This window comes from Delphinus delphis, chromosome 13 (assembly GCF_949987515.2).
Source record: "Delphinus delphis chromosome 13, mDelDel1.2, whole genome shotgun sequence".
Taxonomy (NCBI): Eukaryota; Metazoa; Chordata; class Mammalia; order Artiodactyla; family Delphinidae; genus Delphinus; species Delphinus delphis.
In genome coordinates this window covers 504,887-526,105 of record NC_082695.1, presented here as the reverse complement: position 1 = coordinate 526,105, position 21,219 = coordinate 504,887, and the positions used below count along the sequence as shown (strand labels likewise).

The following is a 21,219-nucleotide window of genomic DNA, read 5'->3' as shown; positions in this document are numbered from 1 at the left end:
TGTACTAGTAATACGTTCCTCCAAATACCCTGGGTTCTATCTTGGCATCAAGTGTTGGATTAAGTGGACTCGAAAACTGCTCACTTGGACCACACCGCCTCTCAAAACTTTTCTCAGGAGCCGCATAACTCACTTTTAACCCCGTGACAGTACAAAACCCGAACGACGGAGGCAACCGTAACAAAGACAACCACCGTTACTGACCGCTTACGACAGGACCGACACTGTCCGAGCGCTGCGCCCAAAGTCCACAGCGGCTCTTCCTATTCGGCAGCGGCGCCACACCGCGCTCAGGGCCGCCGGGCCCGCGCCAGGCAGCGGGCGGGACCGGGAGGCCGACGCTGCGCGCCTCCACCGCCGCGACTCGAGCACACAACGCGCCGACCACAGCGCGCGCCCGGGGCTTGGGCGCCGACCCCAGGTTAGGCTACACCGCCTCGGCGCGCTCCTGGCGTGGCCCCGGGCTTCTCCCCCGAGGAGAACGCACCCGCAGCGCAGCCCCGCACGAGCCCCGCTCCGGCGCGTCCCTCCCCACGGCCCCGTCCCAGAGACGCAGAGTCCCCGCTGAGCCGCCGCCAGGCCGCTCGCCGAGGGCCCCGGACACGGCGCCGACAAGGCGGCACCACCGGGACGAGGGGCGGCGGCGGAGAGACGCCTGACTCTTAATCCGGAGCCCACGTCGGGCGGCCGTGGGGAGCGCCCCAGGCGCTCTCGCCGCTGCTCGCGGAAGCCCCGCGCGCTGAGGAGGGGGAGCTCCCGTGCCGCCCGCCCCCCGCCCGGGGGGCCGGGCCCCCCCCTCACCGGCTGGCCTCGCCGTCCGAGCCCGGCTCCGCGCGCCGCCGCCCGCTGTTCCTCAGAACCATAGCTTCGAGCTGGCGCCAACTCCTCCGCCGCAGCTTCCCCGTAAAAATTTGGCGCGCTCCCACCAACTCTCGCGAGAGACCGGAAGCACACCATCGCCCAATCAGAAGGTTCGATGCGCCCCGCCCCGCCGAGCTCCAATCGCCGCCGGCGCCCGAGGCGGAGGTGGCCCGTTAGGAACTCCCGGAAAAGTGCGCGGGTGCTCACGCGGCGCGCCGAGGGGTGTGTCCCGGAGGCCCCTGCGGCTCGCGGCGGGGCGGGAAATGTCCGGCCGTCCCAGCCCCTTGACCCGCACCCGGAGCCCAGTGGGGTCGGTGTCCCCGGCCCGCGCTGCGCCGGGAAGGCGATGGCGCCGGCGGCGTCGAAGCTGAGGGCCGAGGCCGACGTCGGGGCATTCCCGCGGCGGGCGCTCGCCCAGTACCTGCGCCTCCTGCGGCTCTACCCGGTGCTCACCAAGGCGACCACCAGGTCGGCGCGGAGCGGCGGCGGAGGGGACGGGCCTGGGCGGGGGGGGCCGGAGCTCGGACGGCCCGGTGACGCAGCCCCATAGGTGCATCCAACGTGGGGGTTTGAGCGTGAAAGGCAAAATCTGGTGCGTCAAAACGACCCTCCAGAGGCCTTAAATTAACCAGAAAGCTCAGCACGTGCCGTACTGTATATTCGGTTCCGAACCGTAACTCTTAGACATCCTAAAATGTGGACCCAGGGACCAGACTAAAGGAGTGTACGAGCCGAAGGACCCTGCAGACCTCGGGGCCTCCAGCCCCTCTGCCCCGGAGGTGACGGCCGTCTGGGGTGAATGGGGCCCCGGGGGAGAAGTCTGTCACCCGCCAGCCTGCGCGGCGTCCGCTGCTACCTTCAGGCTTGTTAGTACCTGCTCTTGTTTTGAGCACTAGAATGAACTAGAATGGGTTGAGGTGAACGCCTTTAGGAAGTGCGCGGGAAGCCTGGACGGGGTGGGAGGTGTTAAGGCTTGTTTTCTTTGGCAGCTTTGCACGTGGGAGAAAGCCGACACAGCGCTCTCGGTGCTCGGTTAGGTCGGCCCTTTGATTTGGAGTACTGAGCTTTTTGTGAGACATCCCCCCTTCATTACTTTCAATTAGTCGACTTTATAAGTTTGTCCCCTTTTATTAATTTAGCCGTTCATACTTGTGCACAGCTGCTTCCTGTGTGGGGAGCATTAGCGGTGATTAAGGTAAGTAAGTTCCTACCCTGACGGAGCTTGTATTCTAGTAAAGAACTAGACAAAAAGCAGATAAATGTATAACACAGATAAAGTGGTCAGGGCAGTTTTTATCTGAGGAGGTGACATTTAAACAGCGGGTGCAGAGGTCCTGAGGGAGGAGCTAGCTAGTAATGGTGGAGTGGAAGGTGGGTCTGTGTCCCTGGAGAACATGAACAGTGAGCAAGGGGGACGATGAGAAAGAAGTAGCCAAGGACCAGCTCAAGAGGCTCCTTACTGTCCCTTCTAAGAATTTTGGATTTTATAGCTTAGAGAGCTTCTCAGAACGCAGCTGTAGACCAAGCCTTTGAGCAACTGGGCCTGTCTCCACCTTTTTATTTGAAAATTTTATTGTGATAATTGTAGATTCACATACAGTTGTAAGAAATAATACAGGGAGATCCCTTGTATACTTTTCCCAGTTTTCCTCATTGGCAACATTCTGTAAAACTGTAGTACAGTATCCCAACGAGGACACTGGCATGGATACAGCCCATAGGTCATATTCAGATTCCCCCAGCTTTTCTTGTACTCGTCCATGAGTGACTGTGTGTTTAATTCCATGCAGTTTTATCACATGTATAGGTTTGTGTATCCACCACCATAGTCAAAATACAGAAAAGTTTCATCATAAGGATCCCTCCTGTTGCCCTTTTATAACCACACATGGTAACCTTTTGCAAAATTATAGGATAACATCACAATCAGGATATGACACTGATACCACCCACCAGATGGAAATCTTACTGTGCTCCTGTGTGTGTATATTAAATTCTGCCGTCTCCACCTTTTCATGTAGGGACCTCACATTTCGGCTGCTCTGATAAGGGTTCATCTCTACCCCTCCCCAGCATGTTCTTAGAACCGCCATGCTAATTACGTGCAAGAACAGACGCCCTCCTGCACGTTTTCTGAATACCTCTCTGTCCACAGTGGCATTTTGTCAGCACTTGGGAACTTCCTGGCCCAATTGATTGAGAAGAATCAGGAAAAAGAAGACTGCTCTCAAAAGCTAGATGTCAGAGGGCCTCTCAGCTATGCCATTTACAGGTGAGTTCCATAAAGGGGCTGGTTTACCCAGTAGCAGGCTAAGTGTGACAAAGCTAGGATATCAAGACCTGGAATTATCTACCTCAGAAAAAGTTTTTTAAGAAGCATCGAAGTCATCATGGGAGAAAGTCAGAATGGTGGATAACATTAGCTTCACTTATTTTATAGTTTCATTTGGTTTTTGTTTTGAATTGCATGGGTGAGGGTGGCCATTGTAATTGGGCTGAGAAACCTGAGAGCAGATAGGTCACCTGAACCTAAAATCAGACTTCAAGACCCAAAGACCCTGAAAGAGGAAAACAGACTCGAATATGGCCAGTTAGTTTCTGTTGTTATTTTCATGGCATAAACATCCAGAAGAGAAATACGTACGTATCCTGAAAACTGTCGTTTCTGAACCACTTTTTGAATCGCAGAAGCACAGAGATTCAGAAGCTTTACCTATTAAATCCACCCTGAGTTCTCTGGCGAACAGTAGTGTTTGTATAGATGGATTATTTTGAAGTCTTTTGCAACAAGAGTGATTTTTTTCAGTTCAGAATTCACAAATAACATTTTGTAAGCATGCTAACTCGAGTTACCTCAGCTTTTTCCATAACATATTTAAAGTCCTAATCCCCCCAGAGAGGGGGAGTGTATCAGAATCACCTGGGAGGTCATCCAATCACAATCTTCCATCCTCAAGACTTCCGTTCTCTTCCTCCTGAGCAGCCCTGCCCTGGGCCACTTAACATTCCGTGAAAGGGTGGGGAAAGACAGGGGAGAACTGCTCGTTTAAAGACTCTTCACTGCCGAGCTGGGAGGCCCCTGGGCCCTCGCCCATCTTTTGATTCTGGACTCTGTGGGGCCTCAGGTCTGTTTTCCCTGTAGGCGTGGTGGCTGGGTTCAGTTCTCTCCTGAGTGCTCTGTGCTCTTTGCAATGAATAATCCTGATACAGACAAGCCAGTGCACAGCACCAGGTTTCAGCCCTGATAATGATCCAAGAGAGACTGATGACAAGTTCTGACACCAGGGATGCTCCCATTATCTACCGAGCACCTTCTCTGAGCCAGGCCCTGTTCTAGGCACTGCAGACACAGCAGTGGACAGACAGATGCGATCCTGTCTTGTGGCGTTTACCTTCTAGGGGTGAAGAGAGGGCACTATATAACTAAGCAAATGAGACCGTGACAGTCAGTGATCAGTGCTCTGAAGAAAATGAGACAGGGCCTGGAGTAGAGAGTGGCTGTGATGGTGGTGGGTTCATTATTCAGGACAGTCGGAAGGAACTCTCCAAGCCAACGTGTTGAGAAGGAGCCAGCCATGTGACAGCTGGGGTCAGGAAGGAGCCTGGTCTGTCAGAGGCAAAAAAGAATGCCTGGAGAGGAGTCATAGAAAGCGTATTTTCTAGAAGGGCCACACAGACCTGTGTGGTCAGTGCTGAGGGACTCAGGGTTTAGGGTCTGGGGTTTGGGGGTGAAGCTGGCCCCAGGATGCGTGTGTCCAGCTCAGCCCCACCGCAGGCCTCAGGTTCTTTTTCACAGGGCCGCTGGGTCACTCCTTCCACCTCTTCGTGGGGACTGGATCCCTCCCGAGGCCCCCTCGGCAGGCGTCACGAGGCTGCTGCTGGGCCGCCTCCTCTTCGCACCCGCCTTCCTGTCATCGTTCTTCCTCATCGTGAACTCCCTGGAGGTTGGCCTCTGCCATGTAGCACTCATGCAGGCCAGCTCTTCTTTGGACAGGGATGCTGTGGTTGGAATGCAGAGGCTCTGTGAACTTTACACTCAAACTTAAGTTTCACATTGTCCTCTGTGAACGTCAGAAGCAAAGCACAGTCGTATTAGCAGCACCTGTTGGCCTGCGGTGGCCGTCCCAGAGAGTGGGCTGTCACACGTCCATTGTCACAGTTATAGCCCAGAGTATCAGTGATGCTTATCACTCCTTACACCTGCTGGCAAGTCTCAGCACTGAATGTGTTAGTAAAGAAGCATATATACTGGTCTGTCATAAAATTTTTTCTGAATATTTTGATAGCTGTACTTCAGTATAATTGGTTTCTTTGTAGTCCCACATATTTTATTTTATACGTTACAAAACATGATTCTGAGAAGTGGGTCCATGGGCTTCACCAGACTGCCAGAGAGATCCATGGCACAGAAGTTCCAGCCCCCTAGTGGCCTTGCAGAAGCCTGTGGTCACTCAGGGTCTGGACATCACAAGTGCTCTGAAGAGGCAACTTACCAGTGTAGACTTAACATCACAACGGAAGACCTGGGAGGTGTGTTTGCCCAACCTCACTCCACTAACTGGCTCCCTCACCATCCCCTCTCCACCTCCGTGCCCGAGACGTGTCATGTTCTGCCCTGAAAGTAATTCGTTCAACCAGTCACAGCAGGTGAATGCTTCTCACTTGGGTTTTATTTTGAAACCTCACCTCAAGTTCTTATCAGTAAGGAGAACACCCATGCTGTCTAAAGTGACCCTGGTGGGCAGTAGAAAAGATGTTTAAACTTCACTGTGATTGCTAATAAATCCCTGATAGTAAAAAGAAATATTTGGGAAGTCCTTGGGAAATCAGAGGTAGGAGAAAGTAGAGGGTGCCCATATTAGGAGTGAGGGTACCACAGCAGTTTCTCCCTTTTTTTTCCTTCCGAATAGGAAGGGAGTATATTTGCATTAAAGAACAAAAACATTTGCCTCTACGTATATGGCAAATATTACCAAAGTGCATAAAGTACCCACCACATCATGAGACACGTGGGACCGCACTATCCATACGGCACACACGCTACAGGTGCTTCTGCATCCAGCATTCTGTGATGCAGACGTTGTGTTACAGACTGCAGACCGTTCCACCCACCGTATGCCTGTCCCTTTTGTGTAAGGATTCCTGCTTGGTTAATTCCTAGAATTGTTGTCCCAAAAAGGCTGTCGTTTTCTGTCCTCCCTGCAGTGGTGCAGAATAATAGCATCAGCAGACATTTATTGAGCACTTGCCTTGTTCCAAGCTCTGCATCCAGTGCTTCAGGTCTTTGAGCCTCACATCAACCCCACCTGACGGTTGAGGAAGCTGAGGCCTTCAGTTATTTGCAGGGTAAACACTGGCCTGAGGTCGTGGACGCTGAGGCCTTCAGTTATTTGCAGGGTAAACACTGGCCTGAGGTCGTGTAACGAGTCCGTGAGTCAGGATTCAGACACAGGTTTTGTGACTCTTGAGAGCTCCTAACCCTTGTGGCTTTTCCCTCTGTGTGAAGTTTGTTTCCCTACACTTTTTTATTTTAATTAATTAATTTATTTACTTTTGGCTGCGTTGGGTCTTCATTGCTGCGTGCAGGCTTTCTCTAGTTGCGGCGAGCAGGGCTAGTCTTCGTTGCGGTGCGTGGGCTTCTCATTGCAGGGGCTTCTCTTGCTGCGGAGCACGGGCTCTAGGCACGCGGGCTTCAGTAGTTGTGGCTCGCGTGCTCTAGAGCGCAGGCTCAGTAGTTGTGGTGCACAGGCTTAGTTGCTCCGCAGCATGTGGGATCTTCCCGGGCCAGGGCTCGAACCCGTGTCCCCTGCATTGGCAGGCGGATTCTTAACCGCTGTGCCACCAGGAAGTCCCAGGTGTTTGTCTTTTAACTTCATATAAAGTTAAATTGTTTGCATAAGTTATATTAATAAAGGGTGTTATGGTGGCTTTCTCCATACAGGAGTTTAAAAAATTCATGCATTCAAATCTGTCATTCTTTTCCTTTGGAGGCTTCCTTAAAGGAAGATAATGGAAATATTCTCCTATATTTTCTTCTTCTACTCTTGTGATTTTTTTTGTACATTTTGATAGGCCAAAAGATAATAGAAATATTCCCCTATACTTTCCTCTAGTATTATGTGTTTGCTTTTAATATAGTGAGAGATATACTTCAGTCTTAGTTTTTTCCACTTAGATAGCAAACTGTCTCGTTACCATTTATTGAACAGTCCCCAGTATAGGAAAATGTTAACTTTATCATATTCTCATTCCCATGTGTACAGGCCATTATCTGGGCTCTTTGTTCTTTGCTGGATTCTATTCATTTCCACATTTCCGTGATTTGGTTTGTTTTGGGCTGTTGCTACTAGACTTTTTAATTGCCATAATTTTACAGCATTTTAAAAAATTTCTAGTAAGGTAAGCCTTCCTTTCTTATTCTTTTTCAAGATGGCTATTCTTATGCATTTATCCTTCCGGATGACAATTAGAATCAGTTTACTGGGGTCCATTTTTTAAAAGCTCCTGACAACTTTCGATTGGAAATGCATCAGCTTTGGAGATTATTTTGGAAAGAATTGACAGCTGAGCCATCAGCAGAGCAGTTCTGGTGCCCAGACCGGCAGCGTGAATCGCATCGTCAGCTCAGCTCTCGGGTCACTGGGCGAAGGTCGCGCACAGCGTGAGCGCTGCTCTGGATTTTCCTGCTGGATTGTTAGCTCCTTGCTGCACCGCCGCTCAAGCACACGTGTGTGCTGTGTCCATGTAAATGGAACAAACTGCAGTTTTAAAGAAATCACTGTGTCAGGCTTTGGGGCCCCGGTATTGCTCACGGTCTGCGTTTCCCCCTGCGTTCCCCACTCTCCAGGGGAAGGACGCGGCCGCCTTCACTGCGAAGATGAAGAGAGGATTCTGGCCGGCGCTGCAGATGAACTGGCGAGTCTGGACTCCAGTGCAGTTTATTAACGTCAACTAAGTCCCTTTGCAAGTAAGGCCAGCCCGGCACCGCGGGGCCAGAGAGGGGCTTCGAGCTCCCCCAAAGCCCACCCCCGCCAGCCTTCTTTTCGAGCCTCAGGGTCACCCCACGTTCCGGATTCCTCCTGGGGCCTTCCTCTTCGCCCGGAATCGTTACCGGTCTGGATTCTGGCAGGCAAAGTGACATAGAAGGAGGGGCCTCCCAAGCGGCGTCCACGCTGCGCCCTTTGCTCCCGGGCAGCGCTCGGCTTTCTAGGGCTGGATTGCAGCCCGCACGCCCACGAAGCTGCGGGAGGGCAGGATCCCCTGCGGGGACGTCAGGGCCACAGCGGGGCGGGGCAAGGGGCTCTGAGCTGAGGGTCGGAGCGTCTGGGTGGGGAACCTCTGCAAGCGGGACCGCAGGCCGCAGGCAGGCTGCGGTGAGGCCGCCCTCCGGTTTGCTGAAGGCCCTGCCGGTGTCCACTGCCTCCACACGCAGTACAGCCCATCTGTGTCTGGGTCCCAAGACCACTGCCGGGTGGATGGGCTCACAGCCCAAGTTTATGAGGGCCACGCAGCCAGGATGCACAGCTGGATCCTGGGAATCCATTGCTGGCATCCTGTGCTCCCTCCCTCCCTCCCCTGAGGACCACACAGAGCAAGCCCTCACCCACCCGCAAAACGCAGGCACGTGGCGTTTCTGCCCAGGGTTTAATGGGGGCTGGACACATGGGCACCGCCCCCTGCACCAGAGTTCCCTACACCCCGGGAGGAAAGGCAGGAACCCCACATGAAATCCAAGTTCCTAGACACCAGCCGAGCACCAGCCTCTCAAACAGGCCTTTCCAGGGATTCCCAGGCCTCAGGCCTGCTGTGCTAACCCTTTTCTGCACACCATTTAAGTGACCTACCTGAAACTAGCTCATACAGGCTGATTTCCATCCTGCTTTAGGGAGAGGAGAGAAAGAGACCTGGCGCAGGAGCCCCCTTGGGAAAGCGGTACCTTGCAAGGGTGGGAAGAGGGAGGGGACGGGCTTGGTAATCACACACACACCCCCCAAGGGGTAGCAGAAAACCAGAGGCAGCGATGGACAGCAATAGCTGATGCTGCAGGAAGTTAAATCAAAATAAAAATCGGAATGTTTCCATTGGCTTTAAAAATGGCCTTCCCAAGAGCAGCTTCAGTGGCTCGATGGGGCTGAAGCCAGATGGCTGAGAACTGATGAGTGGGTGGGGAGGTAGAAGATAAACTACAAGTCTCAAAAAGTCTCTCGGACTGTTGGGAAGCAGAGGGGAAAATGGCAGTTAGCCGTGGGCCAGGGGAGGAGAAGGTTTTGCAGCTAGGAGAAGAGTGGCCACGCTGCATGCAGGTGGCACCCCAGGCTGCCCCAGTGCCGGGGGTGGGCGTGGGACTGCAGCGTAAGCAGAGAGGCACTTCAGGTGGAAGGCTCGCCTCCCCTGTGAGCACAGCAGAGAGAGGAGGTCACTGTTCACTGGGGACCCCGGCCACACCTTGTCTTCCCTCTGGGAGGGGGAGGGGTGGGGAGGCTTGGGGGGATGGGTATTTTGAGGGGAGTAAAGAAGTGGTCACCTTGGTGCTGCGGAGGATAGGAGAGGAAGCTGATTGGAGACGGGGGAGCCAGGAGAGGCTGAAGACTTACGTGCAGGGGCCTGGGGCCTGAGGCAGGTGAGAAGGCAGGAGGATCTAGGTTTTTCCAGGGAGTGCATCTGAGGAACAAGAAGGGAAGGAAACCAGGGCTATGCACTGTGGTTCTAAGGCATACAGAAGATGAAGTAAAGACATGAGAAGACAGACCGGCTGAGGACGTGGAAGGGTCTATGGCAGGGAAAGTAGAGAGGCTGGAAAATGGAGTCCTTCTGACTAGTGTAGGGACAGTGCTGCAAGCCTGGGGTTAGAGACCTTCCTAAAAGGTGGTTGCCGGCGCGTGCTTAAGGGGCAGGGAGTTTATTCAACACATATGTATTGAGCACCTGCTGTATGCCCTGCTGCTCTAGACTCTGGGGCTACAGTGACTAATGAGATAGACCAGACTGCTACTTTCATGGAGCTTATGTGCCTGGGAGACCCAGTAATTGACTACAGGTGATTTCAGGTGGGGGTATGCCTGTCAGATCATAGAAGCAGGGTAGTGGCATAGGATGGGTTAGGGTGAAGAGCAGGTCGTGGGGTTGTCAGGGAGGAGCCGGGTGAGGCCGCCTGCATGACTGGTCCTGGGGTGAGAGGCTGAGCCAGGAGCCGAAGTGCTCAGTGAAGGAGTATTTTCCCTGCTGTCCCGTAAACACCATCAGGCAGGGACTGTCCTCACCCCTCTCTGCTGGGCCCCATCACAGTGCCTTGTACGCAGTAAAGGCTCAGCAGGTACGGCAGTGGGTGCGTGACTGACCCGCGACTGAGCTCTGTCCTGGGGGGTGGGTGCCTGATGAGTGTGCCCAGGGCCCTGCTCTTGCTGCAGCCCGTGTTCTCTCCGGCAGTTCCGGGTGCTCTGTGCCGACTTGGCAGCTCTGTTCTGGCACACCTACCTGGCCTCTCTGCGGAAGTGCAGATGACCGGGAGAGGTCCTCAGACACACTGATGACGTGGGGGGAGGGGGGAGGGGGGTGCGGGTGAGAGAGCAGGAACAACCCAGCCTGCCTCTAGATCATGTGATTCAAGATGACCCTAAAATGACGGATGGAGAAACAGAAATCTCTGAATGTCAGAATCCGTTTTTAAAAAGGTGGTCCCTGTCCTCAGGTGGTGCTCCCCTAAGAAACTTAAAATACAGTAGAGATGATTTCACCTCTCACCTTGGATTGAATTAGGATCACAATAAACTATAACGTAGTTTTTTCAGTGGTGATTTTAATTTCTCAGAATAATTGCTGTTGCTTTGAAAGAAATGGGTGATCAGAGGGCTGCCCTCAGATTTTTTAAAACGTTTAAGAAATTGTGGTAACATATATCACAGTACTACTGCTTGGCTACCTGGCCCCATAGGACGCGGGCCCCTCTAGACCAGGGCTTGCCCTGACCTGCTGAGCGGCCCTGTATGCCACCCTTTCAGCAGCGGGGTCTGCTTTCCCGTTGGTCATTTACTTTAGCCCTCCCTCCCTGCTTTTTCATTCTTAGAACATTGCTTCCTGATTGCCTCCCATCCTTATTTCATGGATACAGTATCTCTTGGGATCCTAATTATATATTTTTTGAATTTTTTTCTGTCTCGCGTGCTGCTTCTATTTTCTCAGGGTTTTTTGCTTTTTGTTTTTCCCCTGTTTGATCTTTGTGTTACCCTATCGGGATTTCCTGAAATGTCTATCGATCCTTTTCTTTCTCTTTTTTTTTTAAGATTTTTTTTTGAAGTGGAGCATTTTTAAAGTCTTTATTGAATATGTTACAATATTGCTTCTGTTTTATGTTTTGGTTTTTTGGCTGAGAGGCATAGCTCCCTGACCAGGGATCAAAACCACACCCCCTGCACTGGAAGACGAAGTTTTTGTTGTTGTTGTCGTCATTGTTGTGCCGGGTCTTAGTTGCAGCGTGCCGGGTCTTAGTTGCAGCTTGCCGGCTCCTTAGTTACAGCATGGGGGATCTAGTTCCCTGACCAGGGATCAAACCCGGGCCCCCTGCATTGGGAGTGCAGAGTCTTAACCACTGTGCCACCAGGGAAGTCGCTGAAAGTCAAAGTCTTAACCACTGGACCGCCAGGGAAGTCCATGTTGATCTTTTTTTTCTTTTTTTAAAATTAATTTATTTTTGACTGCGTTGGGTCTTCTTTGCGGTGCATGGGCTTCTCATTGCAGTGGCTTCTCTTGTTGCGGAGCACGGGCTCTAGGCGTGCAGGCTTCAGTAGTTGTGGCTAGTGGGCTCTAGAGCACAGACTCAGTAGTTGTGGCGCACGGGCTTAGTTGCTCCACGGCATGTGGGATCTTCCTGGATCAGGGCTTGAACCCGTGTCCCCTGCATTGGCAGGCGGATTCTTAACCATTGCGCCACCAGGGAAGCCTGGGACCCAGTTTTGTTGGGGACCACCCATTTTCAATAACTGAGGTATTTTCTCCTGGGCTGGTCAGTTTACCCAGAGAGGAATCTTTTCATTTCTTGCCCAGGGTTGGGGGGTGGGGCAGGGAGAGTGGTGGCTGTAGGGGAGCATGGTATAAGCACAGTGGCCAACATTCTTGTGGCTAACTGGAGAAAAGGGGTTAGAGTCCTACTATTAGTATGTGAACTTCATATAATTTCATCTTTATTACTGCAGCCCAGTCTCACCTGTCAGGTGTTCTCAGATCCAGAGGCCTTCTGGTTCAGATCCTCTGTAATGAAAGTTCTCTAGTCTTCTGCCATGTTGGAGGTGAGGTAGTCACCTGAATACACTGGTGATGGAGGGGACGAAGAGTGCAACCTCTCAGGTTTTCAGTCAGTCCTGCTGTGTCCTCAGAGCTCAGAGGTGGGGCTAGTAACTGTAACTGGCCAGGCTCTGCCAGACTCACCGGAATAGATGAACTTGCTTCTTGGCTTCCCTCAGTGCAGGCGACAGATATTCCATCTCCTCAGATCAATAACAATCTGATTTACAGCTTCCAAAATTTTGTCAGCTGATCTCTTGGCTTTGTTCCTTCTGTGGACTCAAGTATGTCCTTGTAGATTTGTCTTTTTAAATTTTTTTGCTATCATTTTAATAAGCGACCTTCTGGAAGAAGGAGACATAAATATATGGGTTCAAGACACCATGCTTAAGCAGAGGTCTGGGTATTTCTGTGGAATACATTTATTCTTCAAAATCCAGAGTGACTTAAAAATGTAAATCAGATCGTATCACTTCCCCATTTAAAAGTCTGTCAAGATGATCCAGCAATTCCACTTCTGTGTATACACCCAAGAGAACAGAAAGCAGGGACTTGAAGAGATATTGCACACCCATGTTCACAGCAGTGTTATTCACAATAGTAGCTAAAACTGGGAAACAACCCAAATGTCCATTGATGGACGAATGCATAAACAAAATGTCGTCCATCCATACAATGGAATATTATTCATCCTTAAAAAAAACGCAAGGACATTCTGACACATGCTACGACTCAGATGAACCTTGAGGACATTAAGTGACATAATCCAGTCCGCAAAGGACAATACTGTCTGACTCTACTTCTTTGGGGTCCCTGGAGCAAATTCACAGAGACAGGAAGTAGGGTGGTGGGTGCCAGGGGCTGAGGGAAGGGGATGGGGAGTTAAGTGTTTAACGGGGACAGAATTTTAGTTTGGGAAGATGAGAAAGTTCTGGAGAGGGATGGTGGTGACACTTGCACAACAAAGAGAATGTCCTTAATGCCCCTGAGCTGTACACCTAAAAGACGGTTACGATGGTAAATTTTGCGTTATGTGTATTTTGCCACAGTAAAAACAAGGCAACCAGCAAACCCTGCGGGAGTTTCCCAGTTCACTTAAACCAGAACCCCAAGTCATCTGCGGGGCACGGGTTCCCCATGGGCTCTTCCCGCATTTGACTCGGCCCAGCCGCTCGGCGCCGGCTTCGGTCCTCCCGTTGCGCCCCCGCCCAAGCGGCTCCCCGGGGGCGCCGCGTAAGCACTAGCTGCTCGAAGGCAGGAACGACTCCCGCCCCGGGCCCCCCGCAGCGGGTCGAGGGAAGGGTCTCAGAACCACCGCCTACCACCGGGCTCCGCCTTCGTTCCCGGAAGTCGCCCGCGGCAGGCAGGGCCATCCCGGCGACTCCCGCGCAGCCCGGCGGCCGGAAGCGCGCGCCCGCCCAAGCCTGTCCCTTGCGGCGCGCCGTCCGCGCCCGAAGGCGCCTGCGCGGAGTCGACGCGGCCCCGCGTGGGACGGGCCGGCATGGCGTTCCGGCAGGCGCTGCAGCTGGCGGCCTGCGGCCTGGCCGGGGGCTCGGCCGCGGTGTTCTTCTCGGCGGTGGCAGTGGGGAAGCCCCGCGCGGGCGGGGACGCGGAGCCGCGCGTGGTCGAGCCGCCGGCGTGGGCGGGGGCCGCGCGCCCCGGGCCCGGCGTCTGGGACCCCAACTGGGACAGGTGCGGGGCCGGCGGCGGGAGCCTTCCCGGGCCCCGGCCGTCCCGGCCGGTCGGTGTGGTCGGTTCCGCGGAGGGGCGGGCGGGGCAGGCTTGCGTGCGGGTTTCTCTTTCGGTTCTGGCCACAAGGGTGGCTGTGGACGTGGGCCGTCCTTCGACCCCTCTTCTGAGCGCCAGTTTCCTCGTCTGCCCAGGGAGTCGTACTGAGGAAGGAGCACCGTGATGCCAGGGACAGTGCCTGGCGCACAGGGAAGCCCAAAGTGGTCGTTTTCAGTCCTAGACGGAGGGCTTGGACCTTTGTAGGGCTCTTGTCCTTGTTTCCGTTTCCCAACTTCTGAATCCTCAGATTGGGTGACGGCACGTTGGTCCCATATTTGCGATACAGCTGAGACGGCGAGGTGGACATGGGCCCTGGAAGGGGCCTCCGCGAGGCGGCCTCGCGGGGACAGGACCAGCAGCCATCTTGAGTAGGAACGTGAGGTCCAGGGGTCCCGGTCCCACCTGGCCGCGCGCTGTCAGTGTTCTTATTGAGCCCTTTGAGTGTGGCTCCTGTGATCAGGAAGCAATTTTTAGTCTTACTTAACGTTAATTAAATTTAAAAACCAGAGCAGTGCAGATCTTAAAATACTGTATTGAAACGATAGTAGTTTTGGTATGCTGGAGTAAATAAAGTGAGTTACTGAAATTTCACCAGTTTCTTCCTGCTTTGTAAATGTGGCCACTTGGAAATTTTAAATTACGTATGTTGCCGGTGTTCTGTTTCTATTGGACAGCCCTGCTCTGGGTTGTGGGATGGTTTACCCAGTCCCAGCTCTTCACTCCTTGACACAAGATCTTGAGTGTGGGGCACAGATCCAATATTTATTGCTGGCCTAGTTGTATCGGGAACTAAATAGGTATTCTCTTTAACCTTTAATTTTTGAAAAATAAACTTACCTTAGAATCATCTTGTATTTACAGAAAAAGATGATAGAGTACCTGTATACTCCACACTTAATTCCCTCTGTTGTTAACACCTCACACTACTATGGGACACTTGTCACAATCAGTGAACCAGTATAGATACGATATTTTTAACTGACGTCCGTACTTTATTGAAATTTCCTCAGTTTTTACATGTTGTCCGTTGTGTCTTCCCGGATCCCACAGGACAGTCAGGCTTTGACGGTTTCTCAGACTTGACTTGTTTTGATGACCTTGACAGTTTTGAGCAGGGCTGATCAGGGATTGTATAGAATGTTCCTCAATTGGGATAAGACTGGGGTCATATTCTCTTTTTCAAACATCAGTACAATCTTGTGAATTTCTTGGGCCTTTTTAAGGAAACAGAGTCACTCAGGTTAAAGGACTGACTTGAGGTAGAGCCGGACTCCAGCCTTGTATGAGGCCAACATTGCTGTATTTACTTGCCAAGTCTAGATTTATGGGGGGGTGAGGGGGGTGGTGTCCATGCTAGAAAGTTCCAGGGCCTCATCCAGTGAAATCTCCGGCCTCTTTCTGAGGAGCCAGGCTTCCTGCATCTGTGCCTGTAGGTCCCAGATGTCTTCTCTGGCTCAGCCCCAGCTCCCACGTGACCGCCAGTGTGGCATCGGCCTGGCCATGTTACAGGCACCCCAGGTTCCCCAGGTTCGCACGGCCCAAGCAGAACCCGTGAATTCACCATTATTCCCCTCAAAACTTACTCTTCCAGCACTGCCTCAGCTGAGTACATTCTTTTCCCAGCTCTGCCGGTCTCACAGGCATGTAATTTCTGTTAGCTTGAGGCCAATGAGCCGTCAGAGTGCCTGTCTTCACCAGACTTGCTGGTGTCTCAGCATCTTTTCTGCTGCAGCTCCCTCCCAGCATTCCAGCAGGGCCATCCAGGGGGTTTCCGTGGTAACGGGAGCATTTTCCTCACTGTCCGATGTGATGCCTACTATCCCATGTGCTACCAAGCATTGAAAATGTGTTTAGTGTGATTGGGGAAATGGAGTTTTAATTGTATTTAATTTTCATGATTTTGAATTTAAGTAGCCACATGGTCAGCGGCTACTGTTGGGCAGCACAGCGTCCCCGTCAGTGAGGCCACCCTGTGGGCATTTCCCACCTGCCCTTCCACAGACACTCCTTCCTCCTCTCTGCGTCCCTGGTCCCCTTGCTGTGACTGTCAGTCTCCTCACAAGGACGTGGGCAGCACAATAGCTTCGCCTGTCTGTTCTGTTCACATCCAGCCGCCCAGGGCGGGCCTGGCGCCAAGAGAAGGGGGGCGCTGGCTCCTCCCCTGTGCCTCACCAACCCAGGAAGCCCCTCTGTCAGAAAGACTGGGGGTGACTTGTGAGCAGGGGCACAGGACACACCATCTCGTATTTCTGCATCAGGAGAGAACCACTGTCCCTGGTCAACCTGCGGAAGAGGAACCTGGAGCCCGGAGAAGAAGAGCTGGCGTCCAGGCTGGACCACTACAAGGCCAAGGCCACACGGCACATCTTCCTCATCAGGCATTCGCAGTACCACGTGGACGCCTCCCTGGAGAAGGACCGCACGCTGACGCCCCTGGGTACGTGGCTGGGCCTCCTTGGAGGTGCCCTTGGGGCGCTGGGCCTCTTTGGACCTGTGTCGGGTGTTCTCGACCCAGATGCGAGCCTTGTCATTATTAGTAATAATCAGCCAAATCTGACACAGGCTTTGAAAACGTCCTCGTTAAGGTGGATCCTGCCCGCAGGCCCGAGGCTCTCGGAGGCGCCCCGCCCGGTGCTCCTCCTGGCTTGACCTCGTTGCTGGAGAGCCTTCCTCATAAACGGTGGCGGGTCTCAGCCGCCCCCGCCGGGCGGGACCGCCTCGGTCTTTGTGCTCATGTGTCTGTAGGAGAAATTCCTAGCAAGGAAACGGCAGGGAGGTTGGAGATAGAGTTTACATTTAAAAAAAATCTCTCTGGTGAATGAGATAGCAGCCACTTGTGTGAAGGGGCTGCTGGCCTGTCCTCAGGCCCGGGCGGAAGTCAAGCTGCATCCAGCTGAGACTGACTTTCCAAGGGCGTTTCGACTGGATTCTCAGATACATTTGAGGAAAGGCATTTGTATTTGCGCCCAGGCTGCAGCAGTGCTGAGGCTGTCCGTCCTCACGTGTTAACACCTGGCGGTGGTGATTGAGCGGCAGGTGGTCACTGGCGCACTGACACCCAATCTTTGGACAAAGTTGAGTAGGAATGGTGTGGGGGACCCAGAAATAGTAAACAGGACCCCACCCAAACTTCAGCCAGCCTCCACCATGGCCGTTGTCTTCAGTGTTTCTTCCTTATGGGGCTGAAGGTGGCTGGTTTGTCTCATTGATTTTACCTGTTGAAAGCCTGACCCCTTCCTTAGGCCTGAGCCCCGGGAGGGGCTGCCCGTCTTGTCCCCCAAACCTAGTGGTGCTTGGTAAGGACTGAAGTATTTGTGAAGTAAACAAACAGGGACTCCGGCGACGTGTAATTCTCCAGTGTATTCCACCTTCAAGGTCGTGAGCAGGCTGAACTAACCGGTCTCCGACTTGCAAGCTTGGGGTTGAAGTTTAATAAAATCGTCCATTCCTCCATGACCCGTGCGATAGAGACCACTGACATCATCAGCAAACACCTGCCAGGTGAGTGCCAGGCGCCCCCCGGGCCGGCTGCTCCTGAAGGGGCCCTGAGTCCTGTGTCTCTCCGCAGGCGTCTGCAAGGTCAGCACAGACCTGCTGAGGGAAGGCGCCCCCATCGAGCCTGACCCCCCCGTGTCTCACTGGAAGCCGGAGGCTGTGGTAAAAACTCCCCCCGGGCGGCCTTCCCCGGGAGCGGCCTCCACTCCACCCCTGGGCTCCTGGCGGCCCCGGGCTCCTGGCGGCCCCTGGGCTCCTGGCGGCCCCTGGGCTCCTGGCGGCCCCTGGGCTCCTGGCGGCGGGCCCGCGCGCTGCCTCCATACGGACGATCCCTCCCTCTGCCCCCAGCAGTATTATGAGGACGGGGCGCGGATCGAGGCCGCCTTCCGGAACTACATCCACCGGGCGGACACCAAGCAGCAGGAGGACAGCTACGAGATCTTCATCTGCCACGCCAACGTCATCCGCTATATCGTGTGCAGGTGAGGCCCCAACGGGGCGCCCGCGGCCCCGCCTCCCCCCTCCCCCGCCGGCCTCCCGCCCCGCCCCCCGCCTTGCCCCACCCCATCACGGCCCCGCCTCCCCCCTCCCCCGCCGGCCTGTGCCCCCAGCGCGGCTCCCCCTCCTCTTGTCTGATGGTGCCCGCCAGGCCCAGCCGGTGGTCTGGTAGAACGGCTTTCTCACGACTGCATGTTTTTGCTGGGAACAGACCAGACTGAGGTGCCCCCCGTGGGCGGCCTTTCCCGGGCGATGCTGACCGTGGTCGCTTGGTTTAGGCGCTGTGCGCTGCCATTCCCAACGCGAAGTCCCACTTTGTAGGAGGCAACGCGAGCGCCCGTTTCCCTGAGGTCCCCCAGCTGGTTTCAGCACCTGTCGATGGCTCCTGCCCCCGTGGTTGTGCGTGGCGTTCGCTTAATGGTTTCGTATGTCCCTTTGTTTGTTAATTGGAACGTGTGTGACGAAGGACCCACGGATCTGTTTTGTGCAGGGTGATAACCTGTGAGCGCCTTAGTCCCTGGCAGCTCCAGCTGCTCCTGCGGGGCTCCTGTGTCCGTGGGGCAACCAGGTCCCTTCGTCCTGGCACCAGAGGTGCAGGGCCCTCACAGTGATGCCTGCGCTGAGCCCCGGGCAGAGTCACGGAGGGCCCTGGACCTGGGAAGGCCAGCTGGGTGCTAGTGTGTTTGACCACATCCCACTTAGTGCAAGTGGGGACCCAGCCTCCCCCGGGGCCATTCAAGGTGCTCCGCAGGTGCTTCAGGAGCTGAGGGGGTCCCCCTTCTCACGAGGGCCCATTCGCTTGCCCTCAGAAGCCGCCCGCGTGGCCCGGGGCGAGCAGCCCTGCGCCGGAGGAGCAGGCTGCGGCGCCAGGTTCCCGGCCGGGTTGAGAGCTGCTGGGAGGAGGGGCTGGGCTTCGGGGGCAGCCCCAGCCCGTGTGCCGCTCAGGGCGACTTCGGGGCTGTGTGAACACGCGTCCTCCCATATCCCGGGACAGCACTGACCCCAGTGCTGAGGGCCGGCCGGAGACGTCAGGGCTGGGAGCGGCCTGTGCCCCGAGGACACGTGAGGGCGCTCTGCTCCCTAACTTAGGGCAGTTTTGAAAGCGGTGAGGGTGACGCTGAGCCTTGAAAAATCAGCGTGTAGGTAGTTAATCCTTCAAGTCGGCAAAACTCTCGACAGAGGGCGTGCCAGTTGAAGGCGAGCCACAGGGGTGCCGCTTGTTCACCCCAGTGTCCTGGGGCACAAAGGGGTCCGGTGGCTCAGACGGAGGCCATAGTCCTGCTGGGCTCTTCAGCAGATACCAACTGTGCCTAAGAAGCGTTAAGCGCATGGAAATGCTCCGGGGTTGTGGGTTGCCCCTGCCGCACCTTCTGGCTGCCCCCCGTCCCCTTTTGGTGACACTGGAAGAACAATTCAGTTGCATGCATTTGTTAACTAGTGTGTTTGTGACTCACATGCAAGCCTTGAGTTGGGTTGATCCCCCGTCCCAGAGGGGCTGGGCTGTCACCTCCCCCTTGTTTGATTGATGGGTTGGCATCCACCCCCGACAGTTCCTTCCTCTGAGAAACCCCATTTGAAAATGGGAGGGACTTGCAGGTGTTGGCCCCAGCCCCAGGGAAGTCCCCTGAGGCCTCGTCATCTGGGGTGGGCCCCTTCCCAGCCTGTGCTCTCTCCTCCAGGGCGCTGCAGTTCCCTCCAGAAGGCTGGCTCCGCCTTTCCCTCAACAACGGCAGCATTACGCACCTGGTAGTCCGGCCAGATGGCCGAGTGGCGCTCAGGACCCTCGGGGACACGGGATTCATGCCTCCTGACAAGATCTCTCGCTCCTGAGGGCCACCTCGAGGCCCCGCTCTCCTCCTCAGCCTCATGCCGGCCTGGTGTGGGTGCCACCGAGACCGCGGGCTCCTCCCCTGCCCCCACACAGGCCGCGCCGCAGGGCCAGGGCTCCAGGGCGCAGCAGCCGGAGAGAAGGATCCACGAAGCAGTGCTGCAGCGCTGAGCTTCTGGCCCAGGATGCAGAAGGGAAGCACTCAGGTCAGATCAGCTTCGTCTCTCGCAGTGTCTCTGCCTCACTCTTGTCCACCAGGATGAGCCTGTTTCAGGAACAGGAACGAGCAGGCCTGTTTCAGGGACTGGACGAGGCCCCCAGATGCCGTCCCCACAGGGGCCGCGGCAGACGCCGCAGCGAGCTGTCCGTCAGTAGAGCCCGTCAGGCAGGAGGAGGTGGGCACCAGCGCTCTTCCATTCGTAACTTATTTCGCTGCTTTTTACACTCTTTTCATTTCCTAGAACTCTTTGTCACTTAAGTTTTCATCGATTGAAGATTTTCCTCATCTGGTTCTTGTTTTGAAAACCCATTTCTCACTCCCGAGTCACACAGCCCTGACACTGTTGGATCTGAACTCACGTGTGTTGCTAGGCCTTTCCGACACAGAGGAGGGGCACCTTAGCAGGTGAGGGAGGTGACTCGACCTGCTGCTCTCGTGGGAGGGGCTGGGCAGTGACGGACCAGGAGGGGCCCTGTTTCAATAAAGTGTCTGGCTGACAGTTCAGTCCTTGTTTACCTGTGGCTATTAATCTTTTATGCTTGTGGATTAAAATATTTAGATACAACACGTCCATCCCAAATCTCCATTTATTTAGACGGAAGTACAATTTCTATGAAGTGGTTGTGAACATTTTTGCAATCGGTGCAACTAATTGGGATATTCGATCCATTTCTGTCAATTTTGGAAATACCTACAAAATGAAATTGTGTTTTACTGGTTTTTCAAAGTACTAATTGTGAGTGTGTTAAAGGAAGCAGGACGCCTGAGCAGCATAACAGCCGCAAACTTGCTGAGACAGATTGGGCAGAAGGCTCTTTCCCCAGTATTTTGTGCGCCCTGGGCTGACAGTTTTGCAGGGTGTCTGCCCGCTAGGGGCCTCAGTGAGAGGCCCTGACCCAGGACAGTGAGCTCGGTAAGTAAAAGCAGCAGGCACACACCATTCTGCGAAATAGTTGAGACAAGTTACCCAGGGGCTGTGCTAACGGCTGAGACCAGAAAAGCCAGAGGCGGCACCGTGTCTGGCCCCGGGCGCTGTGAGGCCCCGCGGCCGGGCCCTGGGCCCCTGGACCCTCGGGCTTGCGCGGCCACCCTGCTGTCCTGTCTGCAGACCTGGCTTTTCCGTGGCGTGTCCACCCTTTACACTTGACCTTTGAGAAGCAAGGCAGCATTTTAGAAACAGGAAAGGAGCCCAGGAGCAGGACAGTGGTGTTTGGACGGGGTCAGTTAGTTACAGGGGCCCAGGGAGGTCGCA

At 54.5% G+C, this 21,219-nt stretch overlaps 3 protein-coding genes across 7 annotated transcripts in view; 2 read left to right on the top strand and 1 right to left on the bottom strand.

The window, feature by feature from the left end:
• POLE (DNA polymerase epsilon, catalytic subunit) overlaps positions 1-910 on the bottom strand; it is a 56,385-nt gene extending 55,475 nt beyond the window's left edge. The window contains exon 1 of the mRNA XM_060027823.1: positions 802-910. Within this exon, the coding sequence (XP_059883806.1) occupies positions 802-863 (62 nt within the window). The 5' untranslated portion in view covers positions 864-910. The remainder of the gene's footprint in view (positions 1-801) is intronic.
• Positions 911-1,022: 112 nt separating this feature from the next.
• On the top strand, positions 1,023-9,312 carry PXMP2 (peroxisomal membrane protein 2). Of its 4 annotated transcripts, none has more exons than XM_060027820.1 (3): positions 1,023-1,329; positions 3,017-3,133; positions 7,709-9,312. In XM_060027820.1, exons 1-3 carry the CDS (start codon positions 1,208-1,210, stop codon positions 7,740-7,742), a joined length of 273 nt encoding a protein of 90 aa, XP_059883803.1. In that variant the 5' UTR covers positions 1,023-1,207; the 3' UTR covers positions 7,743-9,312. The 4 variants fall into 4 exon arrangements, with proteins under 4 accessions (XP_059883803.1, XP_059883805.1, XP_059883804.1 ...); XM_060027822.1 differs by lacking the exon at positions 7,709-9,312 and adding an exon at positions 7,363-7,701; XM_060027821.1 differs by lacking the exon at positions 7,709-9,312 and adding an exon at positions 7,291-7,339.
• A 4,275-nt stretch (positions 9,313-13,587) lies between these two features.
• Positions 13,588-20,528, top strand: PGAM5 (PGAM family member 5, mitochondrial serine/threonine protein phosphatase). Of its 2 annotated transcripts, none has more exons than XM_060027818.1 (6): positions 13,588-13,830; positions 16,185-16,363; positions 17,302-17,427; positions 17,495-17,583; positions 17,773-17,903; positions 19,599-20,528. In XM_060027818.1, exons 1-6 carry the CDS (start codon positions 13,640-13,642, stop codon positions 19,747-19,749), a joined length of 867 nt encoding a protein of 288 aa, XP_059883801.1. In that variant the 5' UTR covers positions 13,588-13,639; the 3' UTR covers positions 19,750-20,528. The 2 variants fall into 2 exon arrangements, with proteins under 2 accessions (XP_059883801.1, XP_059883800.1); XM_060027817.1 differs by having other exon boundaries at positions 13,589-13,830; positions 17,770-17,903.
• Positions 20,529-21,219: the final 691 nt, after the last annotated feature.